This window comes from Pseudomassariella vexata (genome assembly GCF_002105095.1).
Source record: "Pseudomassariella vexata strain CBS 129021 chromosome Unknown BCR38scaffold_29, whole genome shotgun sequence".
In the NCBI taxonomy this organism is placed as follows: domain Eukaryota; kingdom Fungi; phylum Ascomycota; class Sordariomycetes; order Amphisphaeriales; family Pseudomassariaceae; genus Pseudomassariella; species Pseudomassariella vexata.
The window spans coordinates 153562-171710 of NW_024467984.1; the positions used below are offsets into that span (position 1 = coordinate 153562).

The window sequence follows — 18149 nt, forward strand, 5'->3', positions numbered from 1 at the left end:
GAGCAAAAGCCCAGTGTGGGGCTCACCGTCAACTTGCCGCTGGTCGTTGAAGGACCTGGGTGAGAAGATCATCTCGGATTGAGAGTCGGGCTCAGTGAGTTGGGGTAACAAACCAACTTTGGACTGGATCCTCCTGCTTCGTTTGGGCCGTTCAACTCTTCTTCCTCAGGTTGGAGAGGCCACAGGCGATAGCAATGGCAGCATCATATTGCAATCGTAGGTCGGTCCAGGGAGTGTCGTGGTCGTGGAGGCGTTCTGGCAAAGGAATGGTTCACAATTCTAAAGTTGTATGCATGTAAGGTTCAGACCCTCTTTAAATAAGCAGCTTATTTCTGTATTCTTGTGAGCATGAGGGGGACAGAGGGGAATGACTACGATTGCAACCCTGAGGGAAAATTATCAACATCCAAGATTACTATCACATCAGAGTACGCATCTGGTCGCAAGCTTCCCAGGTGCCTGCTGGTAGCGTGTATTTGCACACAGGATATGGTGCTGAATAAATTTATGGCTACATAATCACAAGTCGGCAGTAGTAGACTCAGACCAGCCTTTAAGGGGGCTGGGTGGGTATAATTGGCTTTGGGGGACATAAATCTGAGATTAATCAATTACCTGGACGTCGTTAACATTGACAAATGTTACATTTAGGGGATCAGACACATGCCCATGAAGTGTCGAAGTGCGGACCCTTGAGCAAGACGCAATATGGGAATCTAATTAATATGGTAAAGGTTGAAAGGCCGGTATGGTTCATGTAAAGGAATAAGTCCTCCGGGACCCTGTAGTGCTCTTTTGTAGATGCTCAACCTAAGTAAATGGACAGTGATTGTCAAATATACTGGTTGCCTGAAAGATGTAACTCGAGGCCGGTTTCCTATTCACACTTATACGTGTTAAGAGGCCATTTACAGCAAAATCAACACAACACACGTTGGCTGGCGGCACACTTTTCAGTATGCACAATACTGGGCCATAGATAATGGCACACACGATCCTCTCAGTCGAGTCATGTGCTTCTTGCGGGTCGGTTAAGGTATCTGATGATTGATTTCCACTGGTTCTTTAGGCACGATGATGCCCGAGTGCTGAATGAAGCTGCTTATGAGGAGTGTCTCATGGTGGTAGATTGCCTGATTATTTTATCTTGAATACTCAGTATTGGTCGCAGCCTGACCCTAACCCCAACCCTGAACCAATGGCTGCAAAATCTCTCGAGGTGAGTCGTTAGAATGTGGCAGTCTGCATAATCCCAAGGTGTAGGTTATGCGTGCGAGGTCTGAGTTGATCCCGGCGGTCACTTACGAGCTGCTATGGTGCGAGCATGCGATCCTAGAAGTACTTCACATGTCAACCACTAATTACTCAGCCCGTTTGAATCAATTTTCTGTACTAATCGAGGGTCACGGCTGGGGCAGTATCATTGATATCCAAACTCAAGAGTAAGGCACAACTTAACACAGATACGTGAACCAAACTCTTTGATTAATAAAGATAAGATGCAATAGAGATTCAAGAAGGTCATTAAAGACCCCTGCCAACTTTAACCCCATCCATGGATACCACCGCCAGTCCAACGGCAACCGGCAGGCATTTGCCATCCACTCCGATTCGCTGACCAATTCCGCGATATCGGTCGGGGTAATGTCCGCCGGCTCTCAGCCGGCCAGGCCCTGCCCACTCACAACCTAGCAACCTATCAACAACGGGGGTTCTGGAACCGGACATGTCGGATGGCTTATGACGAGCTGCCCTGAGTGGTTGGATGTTGACTGGGATTCCACGATACAGCTTTCACCTTGCATCAGGCTGGCTCCATTGAAAGAGCGAGTGAGAGGTTGAGGCTCCACTCCCCCCGGACTTTCAACAACCCCGCTTGAGTTGAGAGAATGGATGTAAAATTGGTAAGTAGATAAACGTGCCGAATTTCCATTGCTGGATTCTGTCATTACTGTTGTGTTCTTTTGTTATTATGTTTCATGGTTCAACTCGTATATAGAGTTGAGTTGAAGAGACCTTGGTTCCGAGTCCCCTCGCTTCAGAGTTATCGATATGTCCTACAGCTTACGTCTACGTCTTTATTCACTCAAAGTGTGTTAATTCAACTCTGCAATATTTGTTCTTCGATTCACTCGTGACGTTGGAAGCATTTTGTCGAAACGTTTTTGACAGCAGTTAATCATCATGTCCACGCCATTGTCAATAACCCAGACCCCTTCGACGAAGAAGATCTTCGACATCGATGAACATAACGATATTGTTTGTGTTTCGTCGTCGAGGGACATTGACAAGAAAATTTATCAGACTAGAGGGGAGATAGCAACACGGCTGGACCCAAATGACTTTCGTCCATTGTCCGTCAGTCCCTTCTCCCAAGACGTACGACGGAGCACGAGGGGTTCATCTCCAGCTCCCTGGAGGCAACCTTCTCAAGAAAAAGGCTTCAAATTTTATTGCAAACCGACCTGGATCAGGAACAGAGGTCCCATCCTAGTAGCTCTCTCCCAGCTCTTCGGTGCTGTCATGAACCTCCTCACGAGACTCCTGGAAATAGGCGACGACGCCATGCACCCCATGCTGGTTCTCAGCGGCCGAATGTCGGGAACGGTGATATTGAGTGGCATCTATATGTGGTGGATGACGGTTCCCTCGGCGCCCTTCGGCCCCCGCGACGTCCGTTGGCTGCTCGTCGTTCGCGGACTTTCCGGTTTCTTCGGTATCTACGGCATGTGGTATTCCGTTATGTACCTCCCGCTCGCGGACGCGACCGTCATATCATTTCTCGCGCCGAACCTGGCTGGGTATCTGTGTCATATCCTTATACATGAGCCGTTCACGAGGCTGGAACAGTTTGCCTCTTTTCTGGCTTTGGGGGGAGTATTGCTCATCACACGACCTGTCTCCTTGTTCTCAAGTCCGGAGACTCCAACAACAGCCGATGGGATTGTCGAGATTATCAGCAGGGAAACGAGCTCCCAGTCTGGGTTCAACCACGTCCCGACGTCGTCAGAGCGTCTCGGTGCCGTGGGAATGGCACTCCTGGGCGTGCTCGGCTCCTCAATCTCAATAACTGTCCTGCGCTGTATTGGAAAACGGGCACATCCGCTTATCAGCATGACCTACTTCAGTACTTGGTGCACCGTCGTGGCTACAACCACGCTTTCCGTCGCCCCCGTTTTCGACTACAATCAACCGGCCCTTCGCTTCGCGCTGCCTTCCTCTTGGATTAAGTGGTTGATGCTCATCATCATTGCTTTCTGTGGGTTCATGGCGCAGCTCACCATGACGGCTGGTTTGGCTGGGGAAAAGAGCAACCGGGCTACGGCCATGATATATACGCACATGCTATTCGCCGCGGGGTTCGACCGTTGGGTCTTCGGACATGAGATGGGCTGGATGAGCTTGACGGGGTGTGGGCTCATTGTCGGCAGTGCGCTCTGGGTAGCACTGAGCAAGAAACAAGAGATAAGTACGAGAGACGTAGAGTCAGGCGCAATGCTGGACTCGGAAGCCATAGCGATGTTGGCGGAATCTAATGAAGACGATGACAATACTGTACAGTTAGAGAATTTACGTTGAGATAAGCTCCTCATTGCGTATACATATGATATATACATGCTTTTTTTTTTTGGAACATTCCCCTATAAAAATCACTCAACTTCCAACGAGACCCCGCAGCGTATGCCTTTTCTCATGTTATCAGAAGACGGGGGCTGGGCAGACACAAGCTGGCCTTCTCCACCTGAAGGGAACTGGCTCATTATGTATGCCGTTTCATCAGAGGCCAGAGGAGTAAACAAGAAGGATTCGTCACTTCACAGCTTATGCCACACCAAGTCGAGCTGAACTGACCAACTGTAAAGAACCACCCAGCTCATCGTTCTAGTCAGTCTATCTGATGCTTAGAGGTGGCCACTTCTGTTTATAAGTGTATGATCCTTGGGCGACTTGCACCACCCCTCGAGAATTCTGTACCGGCGCCCAACTGAAGTTGGGGTTCTTCCAGCAAATCTCAACCTTTCAGTCTTGAGTTCAAATAGATGCCGCTTCCGCGGCTGCACCGATACTGTTGACCCAGGAGCTTCTGTCATAATATTCTGATCGGTGGTGACAGGTGGTTCTACCGCGTTACGTTTTTCCATTGCTGCACTTGATGGTGTCGCACCGGTTTTCTCTGTTGCAAGGACACGTGTCGCAGACTCTAGGCCGGAGCATTCTTGCGCTTCTTCTTGTTATGCTTGCCTGCGTTCCTGACTGTGTCCATGACATCGGCATCATCCTCGAAGTCGTCAAGCAGATCCTCAGAGACGCCGGCGGCAGCGGCAGCAGCGGCGGCAGCATTCGGTCTCGTATCCTTGATCACGGCATCATCATCATGATGGAATGCCTTTCGCATTTTGCTAATCTCGATTCTCTTGTCCACCATGGTACGAACTTTACCGAGGTACTCTGGATTCCGGCGCAGGGCGAACTCGAAATCGTCGAATTTGAGCTTCTGGCGCTTGGCAGTGTTCGCGTGCGCGCATGCCTCAAAACTTATTCCTGTAACAAATTCGGAGAGAATCTCGTCCATAACCTTGACGGTCTCTGGGAGCGGGTCGGGAACGTCGCCGTAAGCGTAGAGGAGATTGGAAACTGCGCACGGCATTAGATGCATTTCAGAGGATAGGATGATTGTAAGAGGGTATAACTCACTGTCCTTGGCTGGGAACGTCTCCTTGCCCACGTTCTTTCCAGCGCGCGCACGAGGCTCCATGGTGAAGAATGATGTTGAATCAGCGTTGACGAGGTTGAGGACGTAGCAGAATGATGTATCGAGCAGGGGTTGTTCTGTGGTGGAGAGCTGATCCAATTGTACCCCAAGGTCTCAAGTATGAGGTACTTGAGCGCAGGTGGGGCCAGTTGAAAAGGAAGCAGCTTGCGCAGTCAACCATACGTTTGAGAAGAAGGCCGACGAAGGTTTTGAAGTCGACTAGAGTGCTAGTGAGAAAAACAGAAGTGAATCGCTTTCGATGGCAAACACTGAAGTGATAATGTCGAAGCGGCAGTTTGTGGTTGAAGATGGTGAAGGTAGGTCGTCACGGTCGATGATTCAAGTACTCCGTACCTGGTAGGCACTTATCGGGATGTGGGCCCAGGCAGGCGCCCCAATTTTAGTGCAGGGAAAGAATCGCTTGCGACAACTCGGTCATTGGGAAGGCTGAACAACTGTCAACTTGACGTCTGATCGCTGCAACGCTTGCCCAACACATAATCATCAGCTCAAATTTGGCAGGCATATCGATTTCAGACTTCACGAAATATTATAGACAGCCAGAGCTTCGTATATTGAACGAAGCTGCAATACCTTGACCGAACCTACGACACCAACTGCGCAATTCTCTCACGTCATTCCGCGAAATGGTTAGTCATGCTGCTGGTCGTGCCTCGTCTCTTCAGGTCTATCGCTAATCACCAAATACTAGTCCGCCCTCTTCAACTTTCAGTCCCTCCTTCTCGTCATCCTCCTCTTCATCTGCACGAGCACTTATGTGCACGGTTTGGCCCCGAAGTTCATGAACAACAACAAGCAGGGGTAGGCGGCCCTCGCAGTACCTGGGACTTGTAACGAGCTGATAGCTAATCATGTTTGCAGGTTCATGGGACCGTTCTGGAAAGCCGCGAGGATAGGAGAACGACTGAGTCCGTACATAGCGCTGTGTTGCACGGCCATGGCAGTATGTCGGCTTTCTTTCTATAGTCTACCCATCATGCTATCCTATTGACATTCTTCATCTAGATCAGTTTGTTAGTCCGTTAGAGCGGTCGAAGAACTTTATCGACGCGATGTATATGGGAGGAGTATGGAAATATCCTGGGATTTCCGACGTCGATCGAATGCGTCATCGTCTACGGACAGCGAACCTGGATTGTTTGCACATGCCGCGCGGGGTGTACACCCCGAGTCTACATCTAATATTAGGCGGGCAGTTGGTTTAAATCGCCAGGATGGACGGTATACTCTAAACTGCACGGCATTCCTCGTGTTGTCGGATCCCTTAGGCGGGAATGGCTGAAAAGGATTGGGCATGGTTGGCAAGGCGACGTAGCCTGAGTCAGGTGAAACTGTCTCGGCTTACGACAAATGAGGAATGTGGGCGGTGGAAGTTGGGTTGGAGGGAGCAACATGTCTCATTTTGATACTTGACCGATGTGTCTCAAAGCAATGGGGCTGAAAACGCAATCGGGTGCCGCTCGCACAGCGTTTGACACCAGCAGCTCTGTGATGCCACGAGGCTGCCAATTTCAACACCCAGCCTTGTTTTCAGTCCTTGCAAGATACCCAATCTAGACACCTCAATCCCCGACAGAAACATATGTCTATTGTAGGGCCGAACTTCAAATGGGCGCACGAAGAGCTCGAGTTACAAAGTCGAGCGGAGTCAAAGGAGAGCTGTGGAATGCCGATAACCACCACGCGCTTAATATGCAATCAACCTTATGCCGAATCTGGACGACTGCCCTGACCTGCCTCTATACATATAATATCTCAACATTTTGTCGTCGAACTGCGGGATTCACTACTATTGAAAGACGAAAATAGAGGTAGCCCCCCTGCGTCGGGTCGTATCTTCATCTATCATGTTTTCTATTAGTGGCGGAATGAACTGCAAATAATGCCCGTCTAAATTCGGCACCTTTTCATGTCAGAATTGGTCACCACTCTTTGGGATCTGGTCAGCACCTAGCACACTGGGAAGCAGCTGTGCTGACCACAGTTAAACGAATTGTACTACTTTGCGGGCCGTTGGTCGTGCCTTCTTCATGTGCTCCTGTCCAGGTGCCCGAAAAGCGGCATCTTGACGTTGCAGGTGGTGCCTACAAAGGCATTAGTTTCACAGCAATGTTCCCTACATTAAACCAGAAGGGAATTCAAAAGAGGCAGCCAACCTATAAGCGAAATGAGGTCAATACCCTCTTTCAAGATCTGAAAATGGGGAGTGCTGAATCTCAAGTCACTATCTATTACCCTCTATGTTCGGAGTCCTCCGTAATAAAGGATGAGATTTGGGAAATTGTCCGAAGGGGTCCGACCACACCGGTCCGGCTGACAGGGGATCTTGCTCAGGCCGTTTCTTTGACCCCGACGCAGCGCGATATGGGTGATCATGTAATGGCTGGGTTTGGATGAGATTGTTACTAAATTCATCTCAGCGCCGGGGCTGCTGGTTCGAGTTTCACACTTGCGCATTTCTGTGGTGACGAGAAAACGGCTGTGATGAAACAGGCGCCTCGCTCGTTTGAGCCACTCAGGAGCGGGATATCCTCCGACTACTACTGAAGTCGCAACAACGCTTGCTTGCCGCAGGCTGGCCGGAGATAGATGACACGCGGCGCGAGACACTACTGCCCAGCACTACTCTATCTGAGGTGTAACGTACATTAGGACGACGACATGGTGAGCCTTAGGTTGGGCTCCGGACTGGGGAAACAATCGGTTGCTGCCGTGGACGGCTGGACATCGTCGAATCGGGTATTTGAACCGGTCAAAAGTCGAGATTGAATACAACGGTCGCAAATGATCGAATAATTTTCTTGCGTGGGCGGGAAGGCTAGCGACGCTGCACTGAGCTGATGCCCGATGCTTGCAGGCAGCTTGGTGTCGCGAAGGCACGCATACATAGTATCATGTGCCTCCAAGCAACGGCTCCTAGCAGCTTACACCTCGGGACGCGGAAGCTGTGCTAGCACATGCCGTTTACCAGACGGGAGTGTCCTTCGGATATCTTCATAATGATTGCTCTGACCACTTCGCTGCAGTGAAAAATAAGAGAATCACACCGAGTCAACTGAGTCAACTGAGTTTGGCACACTAAAGCGCACATGCTACGGTGTGTCGTTGTTGTCACCGTCGTCAGAGTGCGGAGGCTGAGTCATGAAATAGAAGAACCCTATCGATCTTCTAGCTCCTTGGCGCATAAGCCTGGGGTGGGTTAAATGCCTAGTTGAAGTTCGTGTCTCTCGATATCGAGCTGCAGACAGCCGACACGATGGACTGTGTGACACCGCTTATTTCCATGCAATGAATGCGGAGCAAACACAAACAGTTGACAGCGATGAAGATAACGGTTGCATCGACAGTGGCGTTCCAGATACCGGAAGCAACCACCAAACCTTGCCACCGCACTTCGTGGTCGCCACACACTCCGCCGGTCATGCATGATAATTTTGGATCTCCGTCGGGTGTCCTCCGGCCATCCGTTGAGAAAACCCACCGTGCAGCTGACTGTCGGTTGGTGCAGAGGTCAGCCCTGCAGAGGGACTTGGTCTTTTTTCATAGTTGTGGTGCCACGCATTCAGTCGTCTGATTTAGGTATTGGATTCACTCCATAATTGGTCCGGCCGCCATCACCTTGCGAACAAGCGTACCGCCATCAAGATTGATGGAAACCAGCATTCGCTTCGCCTCACCGCTAGGGAGAAGTCAGGAAAGCCTCGAGCTGGACCATGGGCCACTACTTTCCTCCCACCTTACGATCAGCCTCGTGCTGAAGTGGGTCTGCAATACGTAAGTAGAGTAGCCCGTCGCGGCTCCATGTTGCAAGACAGCGACCGGGTGAATGCCGCCACGGACCTACGGCAGTGTCAAAACACGCCGTATCGTATGTCTCTGGCCGCCTCCTCTCTCTCACTTACCCCGATGTTTCGTCGAGCAAAGGTTTGAACGGTCACCTTTCAAACACGCCTTGACTCATGCCAGCTTGTCTTTACCGGGGGCCCACCACACTCATGCCTTCTAAGATATGTAGACCTTGCAGTTCAACGTCCTGCAGCAGCTCGAGGCTTTCGCACCATGACGTCTGTGCTTTGCAGCGTACTATTAATTTCATGACTTGGCTAATAATCTGCTCAAGACTGGACGAGTATGTCGGCTCCGGTCACCGGCCTTTAAAGCCTCAACGCCGTTCTCTCCTCGTAATGGGCTTGCATTGAGGCTAGGGTTGTGGGTAGTGTAGTCAATGTAGTCAAATGCACATGCAAGGCCGGTTGTTGATTAATGCATACCACCACGACGACGAATCGACGATGTTAGCACTGAAGGGCGATAATCCGTATTGCGTGACAGGCAATCCAAGTGTGATGACGCCGATTGTATTTTCGCGGACCAGACGGAGCCTGCAAATCTCGGCGCTCCTATCTCGCACGCCTCCCACATCTTGTCTGCTAGCTATTGACTCAATTTAACAGGTGCAAGGTGGTGATAAGTGTGTCAATACCCCGGCATTTGCATTGGCACATACGATAGTCATCAAGCGATTCAAGCTTGGCCGCAGCCGGCGTTGCGTTTGTGAACAATGACTGCAATCCTTGGGCGAGGCTAGTCGCTTAAAGCGCAAGGCCAGCAAGCCAGCTAATACGCACGCACCTGGCATTTATTGCATGCAGGGAATTGCGGCTTCCGCCGAATAGACCATTGGCTCATCCCCCTGAATGGCAGCTGGGCTAGCTAATACGCACGCACCTGGCATTTATTGCATGCAAGGACTCTGCGGCTTCCGCGAATAGACCATTGGCTCAACCCCCTGAATGGCAGCTGGGCTACCCTTGATAATGTACCAGCGTATTGGAAACCCTCTTTTTTTTCCTGCTCGAGAAGGGAATGAATCCGGACTCCCATCAAATCAAATCCACTTCAATGGGAGCCCAAACGGCCGTCTCCAGGATTCTCAATGCCTACAAAACATCTCGAGGCATCCACTTTGTTCTTTTTTCCCTTCTGGCTTGGAACAGGGGCGTCACAATTCCCATTTCCCGCAGCCGTCCCAAGTACAATTGTAGTGCGATGTACATTAGAGTTCCTAATAATAATCTCCCCAAGCCAGTAATTGTCAGCTGTGGTGGCCGAGATTGGGGCGGATCTGACCCGAAGGACGGGCACTACCAACATTTTCATACACGTCGATTTTTCATCTCAACTCTCCCAAAGCTAAGCACAAGCAGGCACCCAACACGACTGACCATGACTTGTGTACATTGTGAGTACCGTAGATATTTTAGTGGAGGATGACAGGGGGTCCCTAGCTTTCATGTATCGTCCCATCAACGGGTATTGCCTGTAGTCACCGCTGATCCTCAAGTGACCACCCACGGCAATGGAGAATGGAACCGTCGCCCTTGGGCCCTTCCCTCGTGTCGAGCGCGAAACCGACGTCTGAGTCGCCGTTCTCGTTCACCTTGCCCCGACTCCCTCCAATGCAAATTTGGGAGGAATCCGTCCCCTGAGATGTGTGCCTGCTACCAGCCATTTTCGCGCTGGCGCATAGGATTTGATGTATCTGTCCGCGAGAGGAGGCGCCAAAAGGGCCCGTTTTCCCAGGGATTGACTGGATGCAGCGCGCGTTCCAGTTGCGCGATGCCGCCAAAGCACACTCGCCCCAAAGGCCAAGCCGGCAAGGCATACTTTAAGAGCCACGGTACGATCGTCCAAGGTGTGGGTGCGATGGCGCATTGAAGTTTCAATGCTTCATATTTCTTTCTCATTTGCCCCGAACTCCCATGTCTGTGCCCCCTTACCACTTGACCCGTGGGTACCTTTCTAATTTGGCTTTGCCCGGATTGATTACTCCTTCTGGGAGAAAGGGACCTGAGTCTTCAATGTATTTCTCTCTCTTCTTCTCTTTTCCTTCCCCTTTCGACACAAGACTATTCACACATGCCAATTGTCGTTCCTGGCCGTCTGCAGCAAAAACATCTTGCATTGTCGTCCGCAGTTACCTTCCTTTGTTGCTGCTGCTGGTTGGGCCATTCCTACTTCGTTACATAGCACACTCCTTTGGGAAAGCCAGTCCTTGTCTAGTCCTTCCTTGAGGATTCCTGCAAACATCCATAGCTAGCGGTTGCCAGTTGGCTAGGTTTGACTTGCTGTCACTGCCCAACTCACACCTAACATTGATTGATGTACGTGTAAGCCCCGTTAGCCCAAGCCGCTTTCCTACATATCACAAAGCAACTCGACGTCCTCTCGAATCAGAGCCGGGCTTTGCTGTTACCAACCTGCAAGCTCCCGGTTCACGAGACCACCAGACTGTCCAACATCAAAAGCAGCAGCTGTTTGCAATTCGTCTCGTCATATAGAAACCTCGCTGACCCGCCTTGGGGAAAATTAGCCACACGCACTCCTTCGGTCTTCCGTAGCCAACCCGCCGATCTGGACTTTCCGAAACCGGTTATCTTTTGGACATATCCACTAATTGCTCCGTTTGTGCTTGTGCAACATAAAATTACCAGCTACATCTTGTGGTGAATCAATTTCAACTGGGGTGAGGAGAGAAAGAAGGAAACCCAAAATAGAAGGATTCGCAAGATGGGCGACCAAGGCACAGGTGGTATCGAGGGCAGGATGGAGAGATCTGCGAGACGCTCGATTTCAGAAGCGAACCCAAATACGCATGAAGACCAGATGCAGAAACAGAGCAACCAACCAGAAACGCCCAGTCCGGAGCCCGAAAAGCAAACCGAGTTTCACCAAGTCAACTCACCCCGCCACTTATTCACACCTCCGCCTCCCGCGAGCGCACTATCAAGAAACCCGTCTACGAGCTCAAACACATCCGAGGAGTGGTCAAGTAGGCCGCAAAGAAGCAGCGCCCATCCGCGTAGAAATGAATTGCTAGTGGACAGCCGCGGCCGCAGGCCATTAGAGCCTCCCGTCACAAAAACCACCCTGAGCGAGCTGGATGTGAACAAAATCATCCACAACCCAAAGTTACGGCACGATATTAACTTCGACCCGGAACTGCACTTCAGACCCAACCTGGACGGAGAGAAGGGACGGAGGAAGCAGGACAAGGCCAACCAATTCTGGACCACACTCAGCGAGCAGCTGCAGCAGTTTGTGACGGACCCGGTGACATTTCAGAGCCAATACAGCGGCAAGGAGTGGTGTCTGCCAATATTGCTGAGATCAGTCAAGGAAATCATCCAAACGCTGGTGCCTGCTAGAGACCGTGCCTATCTCGACGAGGGGCTGAATGTTGATCTGATCATGCAACAATTCCACAAGGGAATCGCCGATTTAGAAAAACTCGCCTCGTGGCTGTCCAATGTCCTCAAATCTCACTGTGCGCCGATGAGAGATGAGTGGGTGGACGAAATGTACAACCAATTGACCAATGGCAACCGAACAAATGACATGGAAGAGCTGGTGCAGGGGATGCGGAGCTTGTTGAGCGTCCTCGAGGCGATGAAGCTGGACGTGGCCAACCATCAGATCCGCTGTCTGCGACCCATCTTGATCGAAGACACAGTCCATTTCGAAAAGCGTTTCTTCTGGAAGAAGATTCAAACCGGGAAACTGGACCCCCAATCCGCAGAACACTGGTATGTTCTGGCCCGACACGAGATCTCTCCGAGCCATGCATCCAGGATCGCTTTTGGGGAGATGGCTATCTTCTTCGAGGCCCTGTCGAGACTCATTTTGCCGTCAAACTCGGATCAGTTTCCTCAGACATTCCTCTTCGATGAGGAGCGCTTGTTGAAGCTCCGCACCGACATGCTCGACGCTGTCAACCTGGAAATATGTATGCGGTTGTACGAAAGATTCGAAAGGGAGTACCGATTTCACGCAACACCTACTTTGAGTGCCATCGGAACATCTTTTTTGGCAATGCCTTTTTCGGATGCTTCCGGGTTCTTGACCTCGGGCTCGGATGACGAAATCTCGGAGTTCAACTTCAACGACCCACCACCTTCACGGCCCTCGAGTCTGATTTTCTCGTCAGCAGGCTCAGCTCACTCATCGCCGCGCTCCTCTATGATACTGCCTGCAAACCCACCGCCGAGAGTGGACACCAAGGCAAAGTCACGTGAACTCTACAACTCTCTGGTGGCACTGCTTCAAACGTCACCGCCTAGTTCTCGCTCGAGTCAGCGATGGAAAGCGATGAAGGATTCGTTGGCTGTCCAGATCTTCCGATTTACAGATGCGCCTGCCGAGGCGCTGCTTCGACTGGAAGAGCAGCTCGATCAGCATCTTTGCGAGCCCGATTCCTACCTCTTCCAGGAAGTTGAACAGCACTACCACACCCGCCTGGTTACCGAGCTTCAACAACGTGCAAGGGAGCTGAAACCCCTGACGGGCGTCGGACTCTTCTCGGTCGCTACTGGCGGCCGGGTTCACACATCAAGCCGTACATCGGATGGACCGAGGGACAGGGTCCCCGAGCGCGATTCACACGAGAGCTGTAGCCGGGAAGTCCGGGAAGATACCGGCATGGAGGACATGGCCACCAGGCTGACACACCTTGGTCTCCTCCACTGGAGAGTGTGGTCGCAGTTGGTCTACCAGGGAGAGCAAATCGACACCGAGATGACTTTGGACAACGCGCCTTGAGCTCTGATGGGATCACCATCAGCCACTTGCAGCCAACCCTTGCGGAATACACTTTTGCTACCACAGCAACGCGCTCACTGACCGTTATATCATTCGAGCACTGCCGGGGAGAACAAGATGGCATTACTAATACTGCGTAATCCGAGCCACCAAGGCTCTTGTCCTGGCGATGTTCCATTCATTCAGCACACCCTGGTCGGCGTTCTCCCACTTACCTCTTCCACGATTCATCATCACACATCAATACCCCCGACATAAACACTTCTAATCACACATTACTGGTCTTGTTACCAGTCTGAGAAAAGATCCAGCTTTTCCATATTCATCGGCATTCACACGGGGTTCAGGAGTAAACCAGGTCAACAACAAGCTTTAGAAAGTTGAATTCCTTATTTTATTTTTTTGAACGAGGGAAGCAACGCAAAGCAACGCAAAGCAACGCTTGAGGGTGTTTTTGGTGTGTCTTGCTCTAATACCCCTCCTCTCCCGTTCCGGCGTTTTTGGGGGAATTGAGCATATGTTCTGTTTCGTTGCCCTGAAAGGGCAACACACTTTTTCTTGGCTTTTCATCAAGGGGAGGAAGGAATTTATTTCTTACACACGCAACATTGGGATGGCGCATCAGAATTGGGTGGTAGACTTTTTTGTTGCCCTTCCTTGGTGGCGGCGCGCCAGCAAGGTAAGGCGGGCAGGGCCATGCAGGACACGAAAGGGCAGATGTAGATAGGGTAGTCCAATAGAGAAAATCAAACAAAACTCCCCTGCATTCGCGATTGCTTGTTTTCCGAAATTCGCTCAGTGAACTTTTCACTAAAACAACCCCCCCCTGTACAAGTTCTCCTAGATGTGGTGTGGTTCGGTGGCAGCAGATTGGGGCGCCCGAAAAGGGTAGCTTGTAATAATTCCGTGTTACCCAGAAGGCACGGTGGTGAGTGTCGCTTCAGGCGCGAGGGGAGGGCTGCTGAAACCGGACTTATGGTGCAAGCTGTCTCAGCTGAGGCGCCGCCTCAAATCTCCTCTTTTTGTGTGCTGCGAGACATTCATATCTACAGGTAGCTATGATTGGTTGGTCTTCACAATGATCCCTCGTTTAATCCTATCATAATTGTTCGATATGTCAGTTGTAACGGAGCTGCGTATGCGTCACCTGTGACATGGCCGGATGACTTGCCAGCTGCAAGAAGCAGCGTTTGCGTTTAGGGCAGGTCGGATGCAACACGGACAGCTAATGGATAGTGATGCTTTGTGAGCCGCAAACCCACTGCTGATGCCTCAAAACGTTGTGGCCTCCCTTTGGCTAGTACTTGGAGATACTTGCCACTAATCTCATCGCCATGGAATACAATACGAGGTACACAACGCAAACTCCCTCGACACTCCTGTCTGGTAAACATGCGGTTCGATTTCAACGGCATTCCTACCTCTTTGTAGTCAAGTCCCACACAAGGAAACCGAACCATGAACCGACATCATCAAAAAATTAGGGTTTGTCATTAACGTCTATCATAACACACTTATTCCCTAGAAGCCCCACTCACGTTACTGCCTACACACATTAAATCTCGCCACACTCGGATCATGATCTGATACCTGGTCGTTATAAGCCGCCCACGTATTGACATGTACATGCTCAAACTCAGGCTCCGTGTTAGCCAGGGCGGGGCTCACGAACATGTGGTCGAGCTCCTGCGAGTTCATGTCGTACAGGTAACTATATCGCTCCAGGACATCGATGCCCGCGACCTCATCGAGGTCCTGCATCTTGGACAGCGACAGGAAGTCCAGGATGGGCTTCGTCACGGGGTACTCGTTGAAGTCGCCGGCGGAGATGATGTAGGCTGACGGGTCTTCGGCGAGGATTTGGGCGATGAAGGACTGGATATGATGTTAGGAATCTTTTTCTTTCGTTTCTTGTTCACTCTGGTAATTCTTTGGAAAAAGGGGTCTTGGACTTACAGCAGTTACCTCCGCCTGCGCCTGCCTCGCAGCCAGAGCACCATTCACGGGCGGACGGGCGTCACCATGCATCGAAGAGCCGCCCCCCTTGGAGCTCCAATGTACATTCACCGTGAAAAAAATATTATTACCATCGACCGTCTCCCACGCCGCTACAAGCGGCTTCCGGCTTGCCGTCCACGCGGCGTTAGCAGGGTCGATCCGCCCTGGGTTGTAGCTCAGTTCCGGGCCGGGGAGCACCTCAGTCGCTGTTGTAGAGTTTCCCGGTTTGGGGTTGCGCAGCTGGACGACGGACGGATTGAATAGGTACGCAACCCGAATGTTACCACCAGGAGCGCCACCGTCGGCCCCATCGACGGGGGAGATGTAGGTGTAATTGTAGTTCACCTCGCCGTCGAGGGATGCTATGGCAGCCGTCAGCGCAGAGAGGGATAAGTCCGAGGCGACGGTTCCGTCGTTGGTCTCGCCGTTGTTGTCTTGGATTTCCTGGATAAAGAGGAGGTCGGGGGAAAGAAGGTAGTTCACGATGTGGGCGGCGACGGCCTGGGTGTGCGCCGTGTTGGAGGGCGCGAAGTTCTCAACGTTGTAGTCGCCTACGGTGAGGCCGGAGCAGGAGCCGGCGCTGGTGAGTGTCGTGGGCGGGGGCAGCGATGGGGTCAAGGACGAGGTTACGGTGACTTTGGTAAGTGGCAGGATGTAGTAGAAGCCAAAGGTGTAAGTAACCACTCCTGTTATGTCTTCGAGCGTGTCGCCCAGCTTGATGGTCGTGGGGCTGTTGGTCCCGTCGAGGGGGTCGCCGATGATAATAGCCTCGGGGTTTCCATCTTTGCTCGTGAGTGTCACGCCGTCGCGATTGTTGTCACCTGTGGTGTTCCAGGCACCCACAACCCAGGTCTCGCCGTACGAGTTGGGTCGCGACACGGCGTGCGGGCTTTTCACCGTCACCAGTTGTCCCACAAGACTCTCCCAGAAGTCGAGGCCGTACTTGGTCGGCTCCAGCACCGGGTTGATGACGGAGATCAAGTTCTGGTTGTTCGGCACTCCGAACACATCGCCCGCGTCAAGGCTGGTGTATTGCTCCGTCGGCGGGCTTAGAGTGTCCACCCCAATCACACGAGGCGCTACCTCGACTCCGTGCTCCAGGATCGCCGAGACCACGGGTGATGCGATTTCCGTGAGGTACAGGTACGAAGAGGTCGATCTGTACTCGCTCACTTTCCCACTCAGAACGATGACATCACCAGTGAGAATCGACGCGTTCTGTGCGAGCGCAGACCCAAAGACGTAAATGGCGTCCGACATACGCTCGTCGCTCGTAGGCGTGACATCTCGGATCCAGATGCCGCTCGGGCCTTTCGCCGTGACGATACCCGTAAGGTTCGTAAAGGTCGCGCCGTTGTAGGGCGACAGGAAGTTCTTCCCATTGATTTCGGCTACCGTTAGCGCTGAAGCGGCACCAACAAGGAGAGAGCTGGTGAGCCACCCGCACAGGGAGGTGACCTTCATGTTGTCTGGGACTCACTCTGGGGTGGTCAACTAGGATCGAGGAAAGAAGCCGCCGTATCCCTCCATCTTTCTAGAGTAGAAGTGCGAGAGTGTCATATTTGTAGCGTTCGTCCGTTTTCCATATTTCTGCCTAGGTGGCCGCAGCCGAGATGAAAAGTGGATGGCATCGCGCTCAGCTATCGCAACTGATAATCAATGATAGGTTGCTGTCAGACAGCCCGGGCAATACGGGTGATGGTAGTATAGATTAAGGACCGCCCAGGTCTCGATCAGGAAATAGACAGCTGGAGGAATTGACCAATCCACTTCAACATACCCAGATCGTGCCCGTTCAGGCCTTGCCTGAAAGCGAAGGTGTCCGGCATCTTTTTGGCCGCACCCTGAAGGCAAGCGGCTTGGCGAGATGCTTCGATGCGGGACGCCTCTAATCGCAGGAGGTTCAGCTTCCCTGTGTGATTGACCGACTGCCAATTTGAGGGGAAACTTCCTTAGATGCGATTGAGAAAGCTGGTACTGTCGGCACGGGTCCTTTGAGCGTGTAATTCTGATGCTGCATGCGGTTGAGCTTCATGGTTGAAATACACGTGCTCGCATTGCTGCGGAAATAACATTGTTCACCATCACCGCCAAGCTGAATGCATGTAACCCAACACGGAGAGCAAGTCCCCGCTCGGCCCCGAGTTAACGGTGGAGCGCCGGTAACCGCCGGTAGCGCCACGGTTGAAGATCCGAGTAAAGGTAAGCTGAACATGTTGATAAGGTTATGCCCTCTAAGCATCCACATGGTAGCAACCGAGATCGCCACATTGGAACGACGCCGGCTTTAACTGGAGGGTCCGTCATAAAAGAAGTTTAATGGGATTGGCAAAACGAAAGTTATACTGTGCCTGCGATCAATAGACGATGTAAGATAGAAAGCAGCTATATTGAGCCGCAACTCTGTTTTTACAACTTTTTATACGTTTACATGGGGTCTCAACTTGGTCTAAACCAGAAGCATGTTTGTTGTAGAGGATCCGCACCATGGCCTGCAGCCATACTTGTATGAGAAGTTTATAAGGATTCGGTCTCTCTTGTGGTCATTCCCATTCTTATGCCGTCAAATCGAGAATGCAATTTACACAAGGGCTAATTGCCAGCTCAGTGAGCGTCTAGTATTATAGAAGCAGAAAGAAACAAGAAGTGGGTGTGTTTCTCCCGTTAAACTAGAAGAGCAGGTGACATGCTGTTCCCGGATATCACGAAGGTATCCTATATAGATATTACGCAAACAGCCAACGGATATGCCGAAGAACTGTACGGATTTTGATACCAA

General features: G+C 51.5%; 7 protein-coding genes across 7 annotated transcripts; 4 read left to right on the top strand and 3 right to left on the bottom strand.

The window, feature by feature from the left end:
* Positions 1 to 2039: 2039 nt before the first annotated feature.
* Positions 2040 to 3866, top strand: BCR38DRAFT_127606 (uncharacterized protein). Its single transcript, XM_040853531.1, has 2 exons — positions 2040 to 2091; positions 2148 to 3866. Exon 2 carries the CDS (start codon positions 2185 to 2187, stop codon positions 3577 to 3579), a length of 1395 nt encoding a protein of 464 aa, XP_040709480.1. The 5' UTR covers positions 2040 to 2091; positions 2148 to 2184; the 3' UTR covers positions 3580 to 3866.
* Positions 3867 to 4201: 335 nt separating this feature from the next.
* BCR38DRAFT_357315 (transcription initiation factor IID, 18kD subunit-domain-containing protein) lies at positions 4202 to 4756 on the bottom strand (the record flags this gene model as incomplete). The annotated part of the gene is made up of 2 exons (XM_040857097.1): positions 4202 to 4635; positions 4696 to 4756. 2 exons carry the CDS (start codon positions 4754 to 4756, stop codon positions 4202 to 4204), a joined length of 495 nt encoding a protein of 164 aa, XP_040709481.1.
* A 442-nt stretch (positions 4757 to 5198) lies between these two features.
* BCR38DRAFT_127617 (uncharacterized protein) lies at positions 5199 to 5790 on the top strand. The gene is made up of 3 exons (XM_040853532.1): positions 5199 to 5403; positions 5466 to 5575; positions 5636 to 5790. Exons 1-3 carry the CDS (start codon positions 5401 to 5403, stop codon positions 5763 to 5765), a joined length of 243 nt encoding a protein of 80 aa, XP_040709482.1. The 5' UTR covers positions 5199 to 5400; the 3' UTR covers positions 5766 to 5790.
* Positions 5791 to 11344: 5554 nt separating this feature from the next.
* Positions 11345 to 13372, top strand: BCR38DRAFT_415071 (T-complex protein 11; the record flags this gene model as incomplete). The annotated part of the gene is made up of 1 exon (XM_040858997.1): positions 11345 to 13372. One exon carries the CDS (start codon positions 11345 to 11347, stop codon positions 13370 to 13372), a length of 2028 nt encoding a protein of 675 aa, XP_040709483.1.
* A 1098-nt stretch (positions 13373 to 14470) lies between these two features.
* Positions 14471 to 14789, bottom strand: BCR38DRAFT_452900 (uncharacterized protein; the record flags this gene model as incomplete). The annotated part of the gene is made up of 1 exon (XM_040861549.1): positions 14471 to 14789. A coding segment is annotated over one exon (221 nt), but the record flags the coding sequence as incomplete, so codon positions are not given.
* Positions 14790 to 14911: 122 nt separating this feature from the next.
* Positions 14912 to 16834, bottom strand: BCR38DRAFT_357200 (endonuclease/exonuclease/phosphatase family protein; the record flags this gene model as incomplete). The annotated part of the gene is made up of 2 exons (XM_040857085.1): positions 14912 to 15247; positions 15329 to 16834. 2 exons carry the CDS (start codon positions 16832 to 16834, stop codon positions 14912 to 14914), a joined length of 1842 nt encoding a protein of 613 aa, XP_040709485.1.
* An 834-nt stretch (positions 16835 to 17668) lies between these two features.
* BCR38DRAFT_452902 (uncharacterized protein) lies at positions 17669 to 18002 on the top strand. The gene has a single exon (XM_040861550.1). It carries the CDS (start codon positions 17833 to 17835, stop codon positions 17995 to 17997), a length of 165 nt encoding a protein of 54 aa, XP_040709486.1. The 5' UTR covers positions 17669 to 17832; the 3' UTR covers positions 17998 to 18002.
* The last annotated feature ends 147 nt before the right edge of the window (positions 18003 to 18149 follow it).